Below are 17,466 nucleotides of genomic sequence, written 5' to 3'. Positions count from 1 at the left end.
TCTCGACCCTTCTTCGCCACCAGAAAATAACGGGAGTAAACCCCCTTTCCTCTGTGCGCGGGTGGAACCTTTTCTATTGCTTTCTTTTGTAAGAGGGCGAGAGCCTCTTTGCGCAGCAGGCTGAGATGAGATGGAATGCATCTGGCACGTGGCAAGTGTGGTGGAGGCTGTCTGAAAAGAAGAGAGTAGCCATTTTCGACAATGTTGAGCACTCATTTGTCTTTTGTGATAGAGTGCCACTCGTGAAGATAACCCGTGATACTTCCCCCCACCGGAGTGGTGTACAGTGTCGAGGGAAGCGAGATCTCATTGTTTGGCCGGCGCTTTCGGTGTGGACTGTTGAGGTCTTCTTGACCCTCGCTCCCTTGTGGGCTTACGAGCCTGAAAAAGGGGGCGTCCTTGCCGTTGTTGTGGCCTTTGGGACCAGTGAGGGGTTTGAACCCTCTGCTGGAACGGGCACCTGTCATAAGGCCTGTACCTCCGCCTGAAATCTTTCTTTCTTTCCAGGCCTACTGCCCTCATAGTGTCCACCTCTGTCTTCATGCGGGCCATCTCTTCATCTGCATGGGTACCGAACAGCGAGTTCCCGCTGAATGGGAGGTTTAGGATGCGCTGCTGTGCTTCCTGCTTTAAACCAGTCAGTCTCAGCCAGGAAGACCTTCTAGCACAGATTCCATGCGCGTACCCATGCGCAGCTAAATCCGCCACATCCGCTGCCGCGCTGATGATCTGGTTGGATACCAGGCATCCTTCTTGCAGGATTTCTTGAAAGTCCTGTCTGTCTTCTCTGGGCAATTTTTCTGTGAATCTGTGGAGGGAGTCCCACAGAGAACGGTCATACCTGCCCAGAAGGGCAGAATCACTGGAGACTTTCATTGCAGATGCCGCTGTACCGCACATCTTTCTCCCCAGAGAGTCTAGATGCCTGCTCTCTTTATCCGGGGGGACCGTGGAGGATGATGCCACCGAGTGGGTTTTTCGGGCTGCGGCCAATATAACAGAATCCGGTGGCGGATCCTTTCTTAGGAATAAAGGATCCTGTTCGGGAGCCTTGTATTTCTTTTGAATCCTAGCCGGGGCAGACTTGAGTGTGGCTGGGGTCAGAAAAGTGTCCATGGTTGGCTGCAATAAGCCAGGCACTAGTGGTAGTAGCTTTTTCGACACTGATCTGTGCTGCAGAGTCTCAAAGATGACTGACGAGGAGGTAGTTGGCTCCGGAACCTCTATACTCAATTTCTGCGCTCCCCTTAACAGCACCTCGTTAAACGGTGGTAATGTCATCCACCGGTGAGATCCTAGCAGGTGGAGAATCTGTTAGGGTGGGGGAGTAACGCCCAACAGATGATCCTGAGGACGACCAAGAGGGTGATCTTCTGTGTCATGATTGTGACCTGGATCTCCTTTGGGAACGAGACCTGCTGCGAGAGGCTGTAACAGAGCGCCCAGGCCTCGCGGTCGGCTGACGAGGAGCAGAACAAGCCCGTCCTGCCCGCGCTGTCGGCGATGGTGTTCTCAGGAGAGAGGCAGTAGGAGAGTACATTCGAGAGTATTTTGAATCCGGGGAGGCCGCTGGTCTATTCAGGCTCTCCAACCATCTAGGTGATAAATTGATGGGAGAAACATGCCCCGATGATGCCGCTCTCAAATGAGATGAGTCGCTCCGTATGGAGACCACTGGAGATGGTGCCTTATCTGCTGGAGGACGATGCTCTACTCCCTGCGAGACAGGTAAAACCTGTGTCGACGTTGACGGCTGTGCTGACGTCGAAGGGCACACTGGTTGGTCTGGCCTCGACGCTGAATGCCTCGACGCTGAATGCCTCGACGCTGAATGCTTCGACGTAGAGTGTCTCGACGTCGAGCGGCGATCTCTGGACCTTGACCTACTCGCCGTCGTGTGCCTCGACGTGGAGCGGCGAGTGGCCGACGGCGGATGTCGCTCATGCCGTCGTGGCGATTTCGACGTTGTGTCTCTTGACGTCAAGGGGCGTGAAGTCTTTGGCGGCGAACGGGCGTGCCGGTGATGGCTCGACGTCGATCGGCGGGCTGCCGTCGACGGAGATATGCCCCTGCGATGACCATGTTCCCTCGACGCCGTATCTTTCGACGTCCGGCGGGTCGCCGTCGACGGCGATCTATGCCGGTGAGACGGTGGCAGTGACGACGTCGACGGTGAACAAACAGGTACTTTCCTACCTGTTGACGTCGACCTGGCCATTCTCTCCTGAGAATGGCCTGCTGGTTGCCTGGGAAGTGAAGAGGACGATGTCTTTTGCCTCTCATGAAGCCCATGTAGCCTGATCTTCTCTCTGTCCTTCAGAGTCCTCTTTGACATATTCTTGCAGTGCTTGCAAGTGTCAGGGCAGTGACTTTGAGGCAGGCACACAATACAAAGAGAGTGTCGGTCTGACTGGGCTTTCTTCTTCCCACAGGAAGGGCATTTGACAAAAAGTGAAGGCATTTTTCTGTCAGGAAAAAACTGCCAAACTCAGACAAAGATGTTATCTGTCGAGTGAAACAGGAAAAAACGCTGCTTTAAAGGATTTTTCTGAGAAAAACTCAGAAAAACAGAGAGCTCAATGCTCCATGATCCTCTCAGAAGAAGCCGGAAAAAAGAACTGACCTAACTGTGAACCAACTGTCACCTTTCCTTCACCCCTGAGGCATGGTGGGATACTGGAGGTGCTCAGGGTCTTAAAGGCACGGTGCCAAAGTTTTTATGGTTCTCCTGTGTTAACCTGCATGCAGCCTATTGGCTAAGAATGCTCCATTGTTTTTCAATGTAGTTTTTCTCTTTTTTCTCTAGAGATTGCTGCTGCTTATTTCCCTAAGCCCAGTTTTGGGGGCTTGGGTGGATATGTATTCTCTTTTGTAATTTTATAATGTTTAAAAAAAAAATCAACAAAAAAAAAAATCCATAGAAATAAAGCATTTTAGCTTGTTTATGATTATAGTCTGCATTGCTGTTTTACACATGTATATATGAATTTAGTATGAAAGTAATGTCTACTAAAAATGCTATATATATATTTTTGCGTGCATATTTCATACTTTATATGTGTGTATTTTATACATGCTCCGGGGTCCCCGCACAAGGGCGGGAATATTCAATGTTTATGACTATTGATGAGGATCCCCTGGAAGAGAATATAACTTACTGATTACTGACTGGAATGATACAGAATATAGCATACAATGTAACTGTATTTAGCTCAGATGGAAAAGCATTATGGTCACTCAGTAGATACTGATGTATGTATAAGCAGGTATCTTTCGAAGCTGCTGGTCTATTAGCAAATAGACCCGACTCTTGAGATCACATATATTCACCATGGCAAAAACCACATATGATGTTTGCAAATTGTGCCAACAATGGTTAACTTATAACCAGTTTAAGTTTTGTAAATGAACAGCAATCAAAACCTGAAGAAATCATTAATATGAGTGATTTTCTCCTAAGGCCACACGCTGGAAAAAATAAGCTGTTTGTATCTACTTTGATACATGCTATTAATAAAACAGGAATAAGCATATTCTGAAAGAGAATCTGTAAAAAGAATTAGAAATACTGATAAATAATACAGACTACACTTAAGGTTGACAATGGTTCCTAAAGGCTGTATTACTGAATATCAACACCAACAGTATTGTAGTACAAGAATAACAGACAGAATATCGAAGGACAAAATTTTAAAAGGTAGTTGATATAGGAAACTATAGATTTACTATTATTAACGTCACATCTATAGTTACAAATGTGTGGAGTTAAGTATTGAAAATCTAGACTTACTCACTAGTCATTATTTTTTCCTTAATAATTGTCCTAGATATTCTGTTCCACTAATATTGTGGGGTCAATATTCAAGGTGCACACCTTTCCAAAGACTCTCATATTGAGTACATACAATTTCCTCTTCTGCCCAAAATCTCTTGAGAGAAGATTTGAATATTTTACAACCAGGACATGCTCAGATGCAGTCTTTGATCTTTCTAATTTGACCTAAGAACAGTAAATCACAAAAAAGAAGTGTCACACACTATTTTGCTGATAGAAGGGATCAAGAGTACCCCATTTTCTGTGGCAGAAAACTCGCTTTTCATGGGGTCCTAAATGGAGTAATCTCCATGCCAATCACAAAGTTTAATTTTTATAACTGTCAAAAAAGATACAAACTAAGACTGGTATGAAAAAATGCACAACCCCTTCCTTTACAATACCAGGAAATTCACTTTAGAATTTGACTGATGGATGAATGACAATCTTGTATCTACAAGCACTTCTGTATCACTCTACCCACTGGGACACTCACTTTTCTGATTCTATCAATCTGCACGGTACTTGTAACACTTTGATACCTGCTTGTAAATTACTTGAAGCATCTGTTTTATCTATTCTTTCCTAACATACGCTCATAGGTAACAGTTCCTATCTAATTAGAACAAATGAAAGTTGTTGTGGGTTGACTCCAAGTTACACTTTCGTGATATTCAACAAACAGTTAAAGGTTTTGGTATCACATTTTACCCTTCTATAATTAAGATGGTTAGAAGTGTTCTGTGACCGAAAAATAGATATGCTAAATATACACTTTGACAAGTTAAGCTTGCTGCACTTTCAACAGAGAAAGAGGTATCCATTAACCTCTGCAGCAGAAACTTTTGCGGAGCAAACAGACGATTTGCTACTGAAATTCAACTGCTCTTGCAGACAGTTTCTAAACCAGTTTGCTAACTTACTGCATACCATCTTCCATCCATCAAAAACAACTGGCATAGTCCATATTTTTAAAACAACTAGATCTTGCCTTTTCATGGTCGTTAACACTATTTTTTGGATTCATTCCTCTTTTCTTCAACTCAAATTGTTTGAATCTGTTTTTGGGAGTTTCAACTACTCTGCTTGTTAGACCTGGCATCCTTGGTGTGGGTCCCCCTAACTTTTTGCCTTCACCTCTCATGTTTTTTCTGACTTCGTTTTTTCTGACCTTACGACTCATCATTGCTAACCAGTGCTAAAGTGCTCGTGCTCTCTCCTTAAAACATGTTTGATTGGTTGATGCCCAACTGGCATATTTAATTTACTTGCAAGTCCCTAGTAAAGTCGCACTACCCATGCCTAGGGCCTGTAAATTAAATGTACTGGTTGGCCTGCAGCACTGATTGTGCCACACACTTAAGTAGCACTTAAACAGGTCTCAGGACTGCCACTGAAGACTGTGTGTGGAGTTTTAAACTGCCAATTCGACCATGAAAAAATAAAATGTTTGCCAAGCCTAAACCTTCTTTTTTAATACATATAAGTCACCCTTAGGTTAGGTCCTAAACAGCCCATAAGTCAGGACATTTACTTTTAAGTATTACATGTCATGGTAGTTTAAAACTCTTAACTTTTTCTTTCACTACTGCAAGGCCTACCTCTCCTGTAGGATAACATTGGAATTACATTTTATAAATGGATTTTCCAAATGGGCACAGGTAACCCCTTTATATTTGGTGTCTCTGGAATCACAGTTTAAAATCCTAACTAATGATGAAGTCAGATTTTAAATTACAATTCCGAAAATTGCACTTTTAGAAAGTTAGCGTTTCTTTGCCTTAGCCATTTGGTACTTGCAACCTGTCTCTGGACCTCATGACTGGATGTAGATCATAGTTGGGCTTTGTGTATTTCTCCTAGACAACAACACAGAATGGGGGCTTAGGTGTTAACTGGATGGGCCATCACTGGCAGGTCGAAAGGGAGGAGCTAGGCTCACGAACACTTTAAAAAGATGATGATCTCTCTCAACACCAAGGGCTGCATAATCCCTATAGTTAGCCAAGGGCCAAGATGGCAGGGCACCTGTGCACTTCAAAGGCATGCCTCTAGAAGCTTTTCCCCACTTCAAAGGGACAACTGGGTATAAATCTCAGACACCGCCACTTCAGGACCTGTGGATACTCTGCCAGGAAGAAGGGCTGCTGTGCTACTCCAGGACTGCCACTCTGCTGGACTGCTGCTCTGAAGGAGCTGCTGCCCTGCTGTGCTGACCTGCTGCTCTCTTGCCTGATTAAGAAGGGCTGGACCTGCATCTCTTGAACCCTAAGTGACTCTGAGGGCTAGCTGGCAGGCCTTCTGATCTGAAGCCACAGGGACGTAACAGGTTTCCAACAACTTTGCATCTGCACCTGGACTCTGCCATCTCTGAGCCTACTCTGACAAGTGGTACCACCCCAGTCCTAGACCCTTGGAATGTACTTAATGTTTTCTGAAATTCTCTGTGGATCTAGAGAACCGACACATCTCCTTTGCTGCGAGGCGCAACCCCGAGCAGAACCGAGACATGTCCATTTCAAAGACTCACATCGCTGCTGCAGGCCCTCGCATATCTCAATGATGGAAGCCTTGATAGCAAAGCCAAAATCCACATCACAGCTCATCGGAACTGACACATCGCCCCAACTGTGCGCTGTATCCTCAATGTCAGACATCACATTACAAGCCCCGTCAACGGGATCCTCAATGGTGACACAGGTTTCAAATCGCAGCCTCGCCACATCACTGAACAGACACATTGCAACAGTGTGCAGTGCATCTTTGACACTAACATTGCTTCACAAACCAGAATTTAGGGCACTGTGATCAGCGTGCCTAACTGAATCCATGTAGCCGGCCTGCGCTCTAACACAGTTGGCCTGAACCTGTGACTTTGTCTCGGTCCAGCACGACCAGATGTCCACAGTTGGCGCGTTGTGCTTTTTGGCGCTATTTTAACTAAATTCTTTAAAAATGCATATCTCCGGTTCTACTGACTGGATTTCTGTCAGATTGGCCTTCTTTTATTTAAGAAAGTTTTATTTTTCCTATGTGGTATGGGATCCTTTTTGTCTGGTGTTTTCACTTTAATACTGCTTGAAGTCTTGCACAAATACTTTACACATTGTCTCCAGGTTAAGCATGACTGCTCTGTGTCAAGCTACCAGAGGGTTGAGCTCAGGTTAATGTGGAGTTGGTTTGTGCCCATCCTGACAAAGACTGTGGTTACTGTTTGACCAGGACGCATACGCCATTCAACCAACTACCCAATTTCTCACACTGCTGATAGCTGATTGTACAATTCTCATTTGCTTTCCAATAAAGAAATAATGCCAGCATGAATACTAATGTAAATGAATGTAGCATCTACCCGGCTGAACAAAAATGTAGTGAAACAATGGTGTTCTACTAAAAAGCACATAGTGTTTAAGGCACTTTGCTTAGTTCACAAAGCCTTATACAGTACTAAACTCAACGGCTTGACTGTTACATTTGGATAGTACCTACCAGCCACAAAATTGAGATAATCTGCATTGCTTTCCGTGCAAGTAACCAGGGTAAGTAAAGTTTCCTGGGGTGGGTGCAGCTTTATTTACAACACCTGTCAGCTGTGGAATAAATTACTATTTCATTTTAGAAATCAAGCCAATCCTGTTACATTTAGGAAACAGCTGAAATCATGGCTTTTTCTTCCCCCCTTTTAAGATGTGCTACCTAGCGGTTACTTTCATTTATGTATCAGTTTTTTAGCGCCAAGACACCCTTGCGTAATCTCGCACTTTATAAAACCTGTTCATTCCTTCATACTTCAGAGGAGAGTTAATGAACAAGATAAGTGAAAATTGGACCTTGTCAGTTCACAAATTTAAAGCTTGAATGAGACCTGCATCCTGATGCATGAACTACTTTGAAATAGTTTACTTGTATGTTCCGCAAGAGCCAGCACCAATAATGGAGCTTAGCACGAGAAAGGTGTCTAGACCTATGAGAGTGCATATAGCGTTTGTACTGCAAAGCAGTGGCCAATGGTTAGACAAAGACAAATATGAAGATTTACCAGTTCCAACAGCACTTATACCATTACCATTCATGAGACTCAGGTGAAAGTTGGAAAACCGACAGTTTCGGCATTTACTGACTTAATTAGTGTTGCACTGCAAAATGCACAAGCTTCTTCTTCAACATGGTCAGGCTCTCTAATGTTAGAGCCAACTGGTGCTTTTCTGCAAGTTATAACAGCTTTAACTTTTTCATCTTCACCAACGGGTGCATTCCCTTTGATTTCGACTTGTTCATTTTGATAAAGGAATCATGCCAATAAAATGATGTGTTTTTAAATAGGACAACTTGCATCTCTTATTACTGTTCCTTTTCACTTTTAAACAGTTGTTGTACCCATCTACAACAGCAAAAATTAAACAAAATTGCAGAACTTCTTTCATTTATAATTGTGCATATATAAAAATATATTAATTGCATATACTTTGCTCTCATTCCGGGAAAAATTATAATTAGCAAGTTTTTATCCTTCCCGGTACTGCCCTTTTTAAATCATAAGTGTTGGTTACTAGATATAAATGTCATACTATAAAATGATAATTTATTCATGCTATTTTTCATTTCAGTTTGGTAATCTGCTTGAATATATTCATGTTACTTCATGTGAAGCAAATCCTCTGTTCCTGTGGTTGTTTTGAATGTTGGACAAAGTTTCATGGAAGCTAATAATTTCACTTTTCGTTTATTGTTTTTAAACAAACAGTACAGCTCTGTAAATAAAGTAGGAGAAAATGTGGCAAGGCCTTTTCTACTAATTGTTTATTATGAAAGGTGCAACAACAAACAGACTTGTTATCTAAACTAAGAACAGGGTGTGAAATGATAGAGGGGAACTTTGCACCAGAGACGCAATACAGAGGTCATAGAGAACATATCAGCTTCCTTTACTGAAGGCGACTGGGAATCATACCCAGCATTCGCTCTGTGGGCTTATCGGTCTTCCTTTCAACGTAATGAATAGCAGACATTGGTACTTTACTAAGCATTGTCTTCAGTGTCCAGAAGAGGTATGAAAGTGAAAATCATCTTGGAAACTTCAAATTAACCTCCTTTTTCGCCCTAAGGGTAGCTTTGTCAACCAAGGAGAGGAAGTAGGGTTGAAGATATCAATACTGTATGCAATATGTTACAACAATATTTATTGTTCTCACTAATGGCAAATTTTGCCGTCACTATTTTGTTTATCTTTATAATAGTTATTTTTCATACTGTATGCACTAGTGTGGGGTTTTGATTTTTAAAATAAATCTTTGAAATATATACCTAGTTTCCTAGTGCTCTTGAGCGTCTCTTTCCATTATGATCGAGAGCTTGAATTCCACAAATTGTCCATGTGATATCGCTTAGAATTGGTCATTACCTAAAACGCATCCCATTTACATAGTTCTCAATGGGTTGTCAGGTGGTTGCAGTATAACTGGCTTTCTGTCTAGGGTTGGCACTTGGACAAAGTCTCTAGTGCCATATGTCACTTATTCTTTCCAGTCTTATCATGCAGACGTGACCTGGAGCCACCAAGTACTCTGCTACAGTAAGATAATATTACTTTTGCCAACTGACATACTCTTTGGAAGGATTAACCTGCCATTGTAGGCCCAGAAAATACCATGATAAAAGTCTGGAAACAAGCTTTGCGGCAGTCTTACCAGTAACAACAGTCACGGGAATATCCCAAGCATCAAGTGCTTCATCACCACCATGATCTTTTGCATCTACTAATTAAACCGAAGGACTCCATCCAGACATGTTTCAGGTAACTACCCCAAACCACTGTGGCAAGGTGTGGACATATGGTGCTGAATACAAAGGTAAAAATGGAGCACCTTAAAAGTCAGCAGTTTACCCTACATTTGACAACAGCACCTCTAGACAATCTAGAGAAAACAACTGTTTACCCTCCAGATACTACTGCAGGACAGTACCAACCTTCACCAATCAGTAAGATGTGGAAAATATAACATGGGGAAACTGGCTCATGCACATGGTTGGAAATCTGTTTGTTTTCATATGTTCTTGATAAAAAGCAGATAGCTGATAAATAACCAAGCAACGCAGGGCTTTGATCATCAGCTGAAAAATTTGATTGAATTTATTAACTCGGATCACTAATTAAGGACATGGGTAACACTGGGCTTCTAGTCACTGTGAGCCGTATGAACGAAAGCATTTTTCAACAGACACAGAAGGGGCAAAATCCTTTGATACATCTGGGCCTGAAAGTGGAGTCTTTCCTAAGGCCAGAGAGGGCCTTGCTCAGCAGTCACGAGGAATAGTACGTTTTAAAGGGCTTATGAAATGACAAATGGCACAGGTCCTCTGAAGATGAAGATGGAAGGAGATCCTGAGATGCAACCTGGCCCCTAGGACTTTCAAGGAACATCTACCACTTCATGCTCTTCTGTACATCAGCACTAGCTACAGTGACTAGGAAGCCAAGTGTTAGACCTGGCATCTTTTGGTGTGGTTTCCCATGACTTTTTGCTTTCTGACCTGTTTTGACTGTGTGCGGAGCTTCGTTTTTGCTGGCTTTAGGACTCTGCACACTTTACCACTGCTATCCAATCCTAAAGTGCATGGGCTCTGTGTCTTAAACATGTAACATTGGCTTCTCCATTAATGGTATATTTGATTTACCAGCAAGTCCCTAGTAAAGTGCACAACGTGTGTCCAGGGCCTGTATGTCAAATGCTTCTAGTGGGCTTGCAGGTCTGATTATGCCACCCACTATGATAGCCTTTCAAACAAGTCTCAGGCCTGCCAGTGCAGAGCCTGTGTGTGCAGTCTAAACGGTCATTTCGACCTGGCAAGTGTACCTACTTGCCAGGCCCAAAAATTCCTTTTTATTAAATGTAAGTCATTCCTAAGGTAGGCCCTGGTTAGCCCCAAGGGAAGGGTGCAATGTATTTAAAAAGTTGACCATGTACTTTTAAGTTTAACTTGTCCAGGTGGAGAAAAGCTCTTAAATTCGTTTTTCACTATTGCAAGGACTATCTCTTCCATATGCTAAAGTTGGGGGTACCTTGGAACATCTTCTAATGGTAATTTCTAATTGAGAAAAGACAGAAAAATAGAGTTTGGTGTTTCTGGACTCACAATTTAAAAATACGTTGTAGGAAGTTGGCTCTGTATGTGCTATTTCAAAGTAAGGAATAGCATGCACAGAGTCCAAGGGTTCCCCTTAGAGGTAAAATAGTGGTAAAAAGAGATAATACTAATGCTCTATTTTGTGGTAGTGTGGTCGAGCAGTAGGCTTATCCAAGGAGTAGTGTTAAGCATTTGTTGTACATACACATAGACAATAAATGAGGTACACACACTCAGAGACAAATCCAGTCAATAGGTTTTGTTATAGAAAAATATCTTTTCTTAGTTTATTTTAAGAACCACAGGTTCAAATTTAACATGTAATATCTTGTTTGAAAGGTATTGCAGGTAAGTACATTAGGAACTTTGAATCATTTCAATTGCATGTATACTTTTCAAGTTATTCACAAATAGCTATTTTAAAAGTGGACACTTAGTGCAATTTTCACAGTTCCTGGGGGAGGTAAGTTTTTGTTAGTTTTACCAGGTAAGTAAGACACTTACAGGGTTCAGTTCTTGGTCCAAGGTAGCCCACCGTTGGGGGTTCAGAGCAACCCCAAAGTTACCACACCAGCAGCTCAGGGCCGGTCAGGTGCAGAGTTCAAAGTGGTGCCCAAAACGCATAGGCTTCAATGGAGAGAAGGGGGTGCCCCGGTTCCAGTCTGCCAGCAGGTAAGTACCCGCGTCTTCGGAGGGCAGACCAGGGGGGTTTTGTAGGGCACCGGGGGGGACACAAGCCCACACAGAAATGTCACCCTCAGCGGCGCGGGGGCGGCCGGGTGCAGTGTTAGAACAAGCGTCGGGTTCGCAATGGAAGTCAATGAGAGATCAAGGGATCTCTTCAGCGCTGCAGGCAGGCAAGGGGGGGCTTTCTCGGGGAAACCTCCACTTGGGCAAGGGAGAGGGACTCCTGGGGGTCACTTCTGCAGTGAAAATCCGGTCCTGGGGGCTGCGGGTGCAGGGTCTTTTCCAGGCGTCGGGACTTAGGTTTCAGAGAGTCGCGGTCAGGGGAAGCCTCGGGATTCCCTCTGCAGGCGGCGCTGTGGGGGCTCAGGGGGGACAGGTTTTGGTACTCACAGTCGTAGAGTAGTCCGGGGGTCCTCCCTGAGGTGTTGGTTCTCCACCAGCCGAGTCGGGGTCGCCGGGTGCAGTGTTGCAAGTCTCACGCTTCTTGCGGGGAGATTGCAGGGTTCTTTAAAGCTGCTCCTTTGGATAAAGTTGCAGTCTTTTTGGAGCAGGTCCGCTGTCCTCGGGAGTTTCTTGTCGTCGAAGCAGGGCAGTCCTCAGAGGATTCAGAGGTCGCTGGTCCCTTTGGAAGGCGTCGCTGGAGCAGAGTTCTTTGGAAGGCAGGAGACAGGCCGGTGAGTTTCTGGAGCCAAGGCAGTTGTTGTCTTCTGGTCTTCCTCTGCAGGGGTTTTCAGCTAGGCAGTCCTTCTTCTTGTTGTTGCAGGAATCTAAATTCTTAGGTTCAGGGAAGCCCTTAAATACTAAATTTAAGGGCGTGTTTAGGTCTGGGGGGTTAGTAGCCAATGGCTACTAGCCCTGAGGGTGGGTACACCTCTTTCTGCCTCCTCCCAAGGGGAGGGGGTCACATTCCTATCCCTATTGGGGGAATCCTCCTTCTACAAGATGGAGGATTTCTAAAAGTCAGAGTCACCTCAGCTCAGGACACCTTAGGGGCTGTCCTGACTGGCCAGTGACTCCTCCTTGTTTTTCTCATTATCTCTCCTGGACTTGCCGCCAAAAGTGGGGGCTGGGTCCAGGAGGCGGGCATCTCCACTAGCTGGAGTGCCCTGGGGAATTGTAACACGAAGCTTGAGCCTTTGAAGCTCACTGCTAGGTGTTACAGTTCCTGCAGGGGGGAGGTGTGAAGCACCTCCACCCAGAGCAGGCTTTGTTTCTGTCCTCAGAGAGCACAAAGGCTCTCACCACATGAGGTCAGACACTCGTCTCTCAGCAGCAGGCTGGCACAGACCAGTCAGTCCTGCACTGAACAATTGGGTAAAATACAGGGGGTATCTCTAAGATGCCCTCTGTGTGCATTTTTTCATAAATCCAACACTGGCATCAGTGTGGGTTTATTATTCTGAGAAGTTTGATACTAAACTTCCCAGTATTCAGTGTAGCCATTATGGAGCTGTGGAGTTCGTTTTTGACAGACTCCCAGCCCATATACTCTTATGGCTACCCTGCACTTACAATGTCTAAGGTTTTGCTTAGACACTGTAGGGGCATAGTGCTCATGCACATATGCCCTCACCTGTGGTATAGTGCACCCTGCCTTAGGGCTGTAAGGCCTACTAGAGGGGTGACTTACCTATGCCACAGGCAGTGGGAGGTTGGCATGGCACCCTGAGGGGAGTGCCATGTCGACTTAGTCATTTTCTCCCCATCAGCACACACAAGCTGGCAAGCAGTGTGTCTGTGCTGAGTGAGGGGTCCCTAGGGTGGCATAAGACATGCTGCAGCCCTTAGAGACCTTCCCTGGCATCAGGGCCCTTGGTACCAGGGGTACCAGTTACAAGGGACTTACCTAGGTGCCAGGGTTGTGCCAATTGTGGAAACAATGGTACATTTTAGGTGAAAGAACACTGGTGCTGGGGCCTGGTTAGCAGGGTCCCAGCACACTTCTCAGTCAAGTCAGCATCAGTATCAGGCAAAAAGTGGGGGGTAACTGCAACAGGGAGCCATTTCTTTACATACGTCTTTTGGTAAAGTTGTTTTTTAAATTGCAGGTCTGAAAATGCCACTTTAAGAAAGGTGGCCTTTTCTTACTTTAACCATTCTGTGCCTTAGCCAGTCTCTGAATACATGTCTAGGTTTAGGTAACAGCTACATTTGTGCATTCTCTCCAGACATCCACAAACAGGAATTACTGGGTGTGACAGGAGATAGATCTGCATACTGATAGTTCTCCTGGAGAGGGAGAGGCAGTTCATACTTACATTTGAATAGGCTTGGTCCTGCGTTCACATAAAGGGCTGAATACCCACAACTGGTAGACAGAATTCTTTTGAAGTTACCCCTACATCAAAGTCCATTTTGGGGATAAAAACTCGGCCTCTGACATCATATTCTCAGAACAATTCTTGACTGAGGACACTCTACAAGGAAGAAGGACCACTGTGCTGTCAGAAGGGACTGCCACTTTGCTGTTTGCTCTTCTGTGTTGGCCTGCTGCCTGCTACTTCTTGTCTGGGAGTGAGAGGACTGGACTTAGCTCTCTACATCCTGCAATCTAAAATTTTGAATCAACAAAAGTACTGTCAGTGGGCCTGTCTGACTCCTGTACCGAGCCCGCCTGCGCTCCATCACATTCGGACTGACTTTTGAATTTGCCCCGGTCCAGCACTACCAGGTAACTCCGGTTGGAGCTCTTGTCTTCTCAGCACAGGATTTTTATTTAATCTTTGAAAATTCATACCCTGACTTGTGTATGTTGGATTTTTGTCGTTTTGGTCTTGTTTGACTCAGATAATTATTGGCTATTTGTCGAAACTGGTGTGGAGTCCTTTTGTGGAGGTTTCACTGTGTTACCATGGGTGTGCGCGCAGAAATACTTTACACATTGCCTCTTTAGTTTAGCCTGACTGCTCTGTGCCAAGCTACCAGAGGGGGAGCACAGGTAAACGTTTAATGTGCATCTTACTTCTAACTAGGATTGAGGTCCCTACTTGGACAGATTGCAAACCTGTGCTAACTAGAGACCCAATTTCTATCACAAAGTGAAGAGTTTTTATAAGAGGGCATATGGTAAATATTTCCTAAATAAAGGAAAGACATGTTCTGAAGATAGCCCAGTGCATAAAGCTTAAATAACTATTCCTTACTATATTATGAGTTAGACAAGCACCTGGTGTGCCACAGTGATGGATTCAGATGTCCTTGTTCTTTTTTTTTTTGCCAAGTGAATGGTGAAATGTTAAAGATGTTGAAGTCCATTTAGAATATCACTGCTAAAACAGAGAACAACAGTAGCTGTGGAGGGTGTATATGTGTGGGTTGGGCGGGAAGGGTGGCACATGCCTAGCCACAGAGGCATGCAAGGAACATGGAAAAATTGCAACTGCTAGGCAAAGCTGGGGGAAACAAGATCTTTAGCCACAATTAAAAAATTATATACCTTGGAGGCTGGGCGATGTAGGTGTCCTGTGAATGCTGGTCAGAGAATGGAGGCTCACATTGAATGATCTTGGCTAATCAGCATTTAATTTCAGATAGCCATTTACCATTCAGCATTGTATGGATTTAACACACTAGAGCATTCAGCAAAGTTGTGGGAATGCTGGGAAAATCTATTGATAAGATGGGAGTCAGCAGTGCAGAACAGAGAGGGAAAGCCAAAGTACCTCATCAGTGGGGTAGAGGTTCAAGATTAATATTAAAAATAATTGTGGGGAAGGAGGAGGCCTTCTGAAATCCGCATGAATCCTGATGTGTGGTTATTCGATTGATGCCAAGGCATCAGAATGGGTTTGTCCTGCTAAAAAGGAGGCAAGGCAGTGCAGGTCTATGCCTGTGAGACCACTGAACAATTTAAGGTTTCAAAGGCAACAGAGGGAGTATAATGTGAGTACACCAACACAGTCTCTGGAGTGCTGTATCATTTGTAGCTCCTCTGGAAGTAAAAGTAAAACTGTGATAGTCATGTGCTAAAGGCAGAAACCTTTCCGGGGTGTCTGAAGCCCACCTGTGAAAAAAACAGCACACCGACAAAAGAGATTTTACCTTTTTCTGATTAGGGACAAACAATTTTTAGTGGTCAGGCCTGGGAGAGTGTACCAATGCAAAGCAGGACATGTATACATGCTCTATCTGAACATTATTTATATTGGAGTAGCGTGTGAAGTAGAACCTGATGCTACACACGTTACCAGTCACAGTATTAGTAAAAGCCTTTTCATTTGGTAGAACACTCTATAGCATTCTTTAGAGTGGGAAGCTGCCCTCTAATCTATGGGCATTTAGACGATGTTTCTTTATCTCAATGTAAAGTGCATTTGTATACGTTATGCTGCAGATATTTGTGGAGTAAAGTATGTACAGAACATAATTATGTTTCTTTATATTTTAATATTAAAAACAGCTACCTCCAAAAGGAAAGATAAGGAGTTTGTGCATCCACCACATGGAGAAACTGCAGTATTTCCAGCAGATGTACCCGATCATTGTGCATGCAGTATTCCCACCACTGTACAAAGAGTTATTCACCATCGACTACTATGAGCACGAGCCATGCCGAGCAGCTCCCTCGCTTCCTATCTCGTTCAGCTATAATTCGTCAGTGTGACTTTAACTCTTCCTGTGTAACACAAGTGCACCAAATTAACAGGATCCAACTTCTTTTGTTACGTGTTATGGACCACCTTTTTATGTTGATGACAAATATAAACCACTATAAACCTACGCATTTTCTTTCACGCTGCATGACGCAAGGCCGAGGATGGCGGTAGATGTCCCCGCAGCATTTTCTGGTTGCCACCACATCATTTAGAGGTCAAGAAAAAGTATTTTCTTCCCGACAGCCAAACTGTGGTCGGCGCTGTCACAGGGACTAATGACTGCTTGGGAACAACGTTATAGCAGTGGTCGTTCTAACTATTGTGGCCCCTCTGACACAATTCCCCCACCATCCATTCTGTTTAGGCATGTCTTTTCAACCGTGGCAGTTAGTTAGGTGTTTTTAAAGATGCCCTACGCGCTTTGTTATGAGCTGCGGCATGGTGGCTAAGTGCTATTAATGTTTTATTTCCACTAAAACTCGCAGGCTGTGCCTCGGGAAAAAATGAACACCCGCTGAACTTCAAACTATAAATTTGACATGGTCAGCAGTGGCAAGCCTGGCAGCGGTATGATTGCAGGACCACCGCACGGTAAATGATGCCCGTAATTTCTTCTTTTTGCCAGCATAATAATCAGCACTATGATCAATTGGCAAATGCAACCAGTTAACTTGCAGGTCTTATTCCCGTCTTCCACTGAAGCATTAGAGACACACATTATTTAACTGAAGACTTCATCTTAGACCATCAATTTAACGGTCTCGGTTTTTTTGCGCAATTTGACTTCTTTATATGATATATTTATTTTCAGAATTTGACATTGCATGAATTCAATTCAGAAAGGGCATCAAAAGGCTTCGCACAGGACTTATATTCAGAAAACAGGAGATAAATAAAAACATGAAAAAAAGTATTTATCTGAATCCTTTAGCCTTATAAAAAGGACCATACATAAAAGTGATAATAATGAAAGCCATTTGCTGAAACAGTTTTCCTGTTCAAAGTTAGAAAAAAAAGAAGTTCTGTAATCCAGTGCCAAAAAAGGTATCATTATAGCTTTTCAGATTTTCTTCTGAAAAACTGTTCCTGGAAGCTACACGGTATACCTGTGTCACCAGACAATGTACTTCTGCCTTACATGAATACGATGGTGCATCCAACCTGCCCTTAAAATAAGGCGGTGAACAGTAAACAATATAAGCTGAGTTGATGCTGCTGAATTTATCCCTGAGACATACGGTACCC

The 17,466-nt window shown here is 43.9% G+C and overlaps 1 protein-coding gene across 1 annotated transcript in view; it reads left to right on the top strand.

Annotated features, from left to right (window-relative positions):
* Positions 1 to 16,939, top strand: part of LOC138267165 (nuclear receptor ROR-alpha A-like) — a 250,950-nt gene extending 234,011 nt beyond the window's left edge. The window contains exon 12 of the mRNA XM_069216015.1: positions 16,026 to 16,939. Within this exon, the coding sequence (XP_069072116.1) occupies positions 16,026 to 16,229 (204 nt within the window). The 3' untranslated portion in view covers positions 16,230 to 16,939. The remainder of the gene's footprint in view (positions 1 to 16,025) is intronic.
* Positions 16,940 to 17,466: the final 527 nt, after the last annotated feature.

The sequence above is a fragment of the Pleurodeles waltl genome, chromosome 12 (genome assembly GCF_031143425.1).
Source record: "Pleurodeles waltl isolate 20211129_DDA chromosome 12, aPleWal1.hap1.20221129, whole genome shotgun sequence".
NCBI lineage: Eukaryota > Metazoa > Chordata > Amphibia > Caudata > Salamandridae > Pleurodeles > Pleurodeles waltl.
The sequence above is the reverse complement of the archived record's forward strand: the minus strand, read 5'-3'. Positions and strand labels throughout refer to the sequence as shown.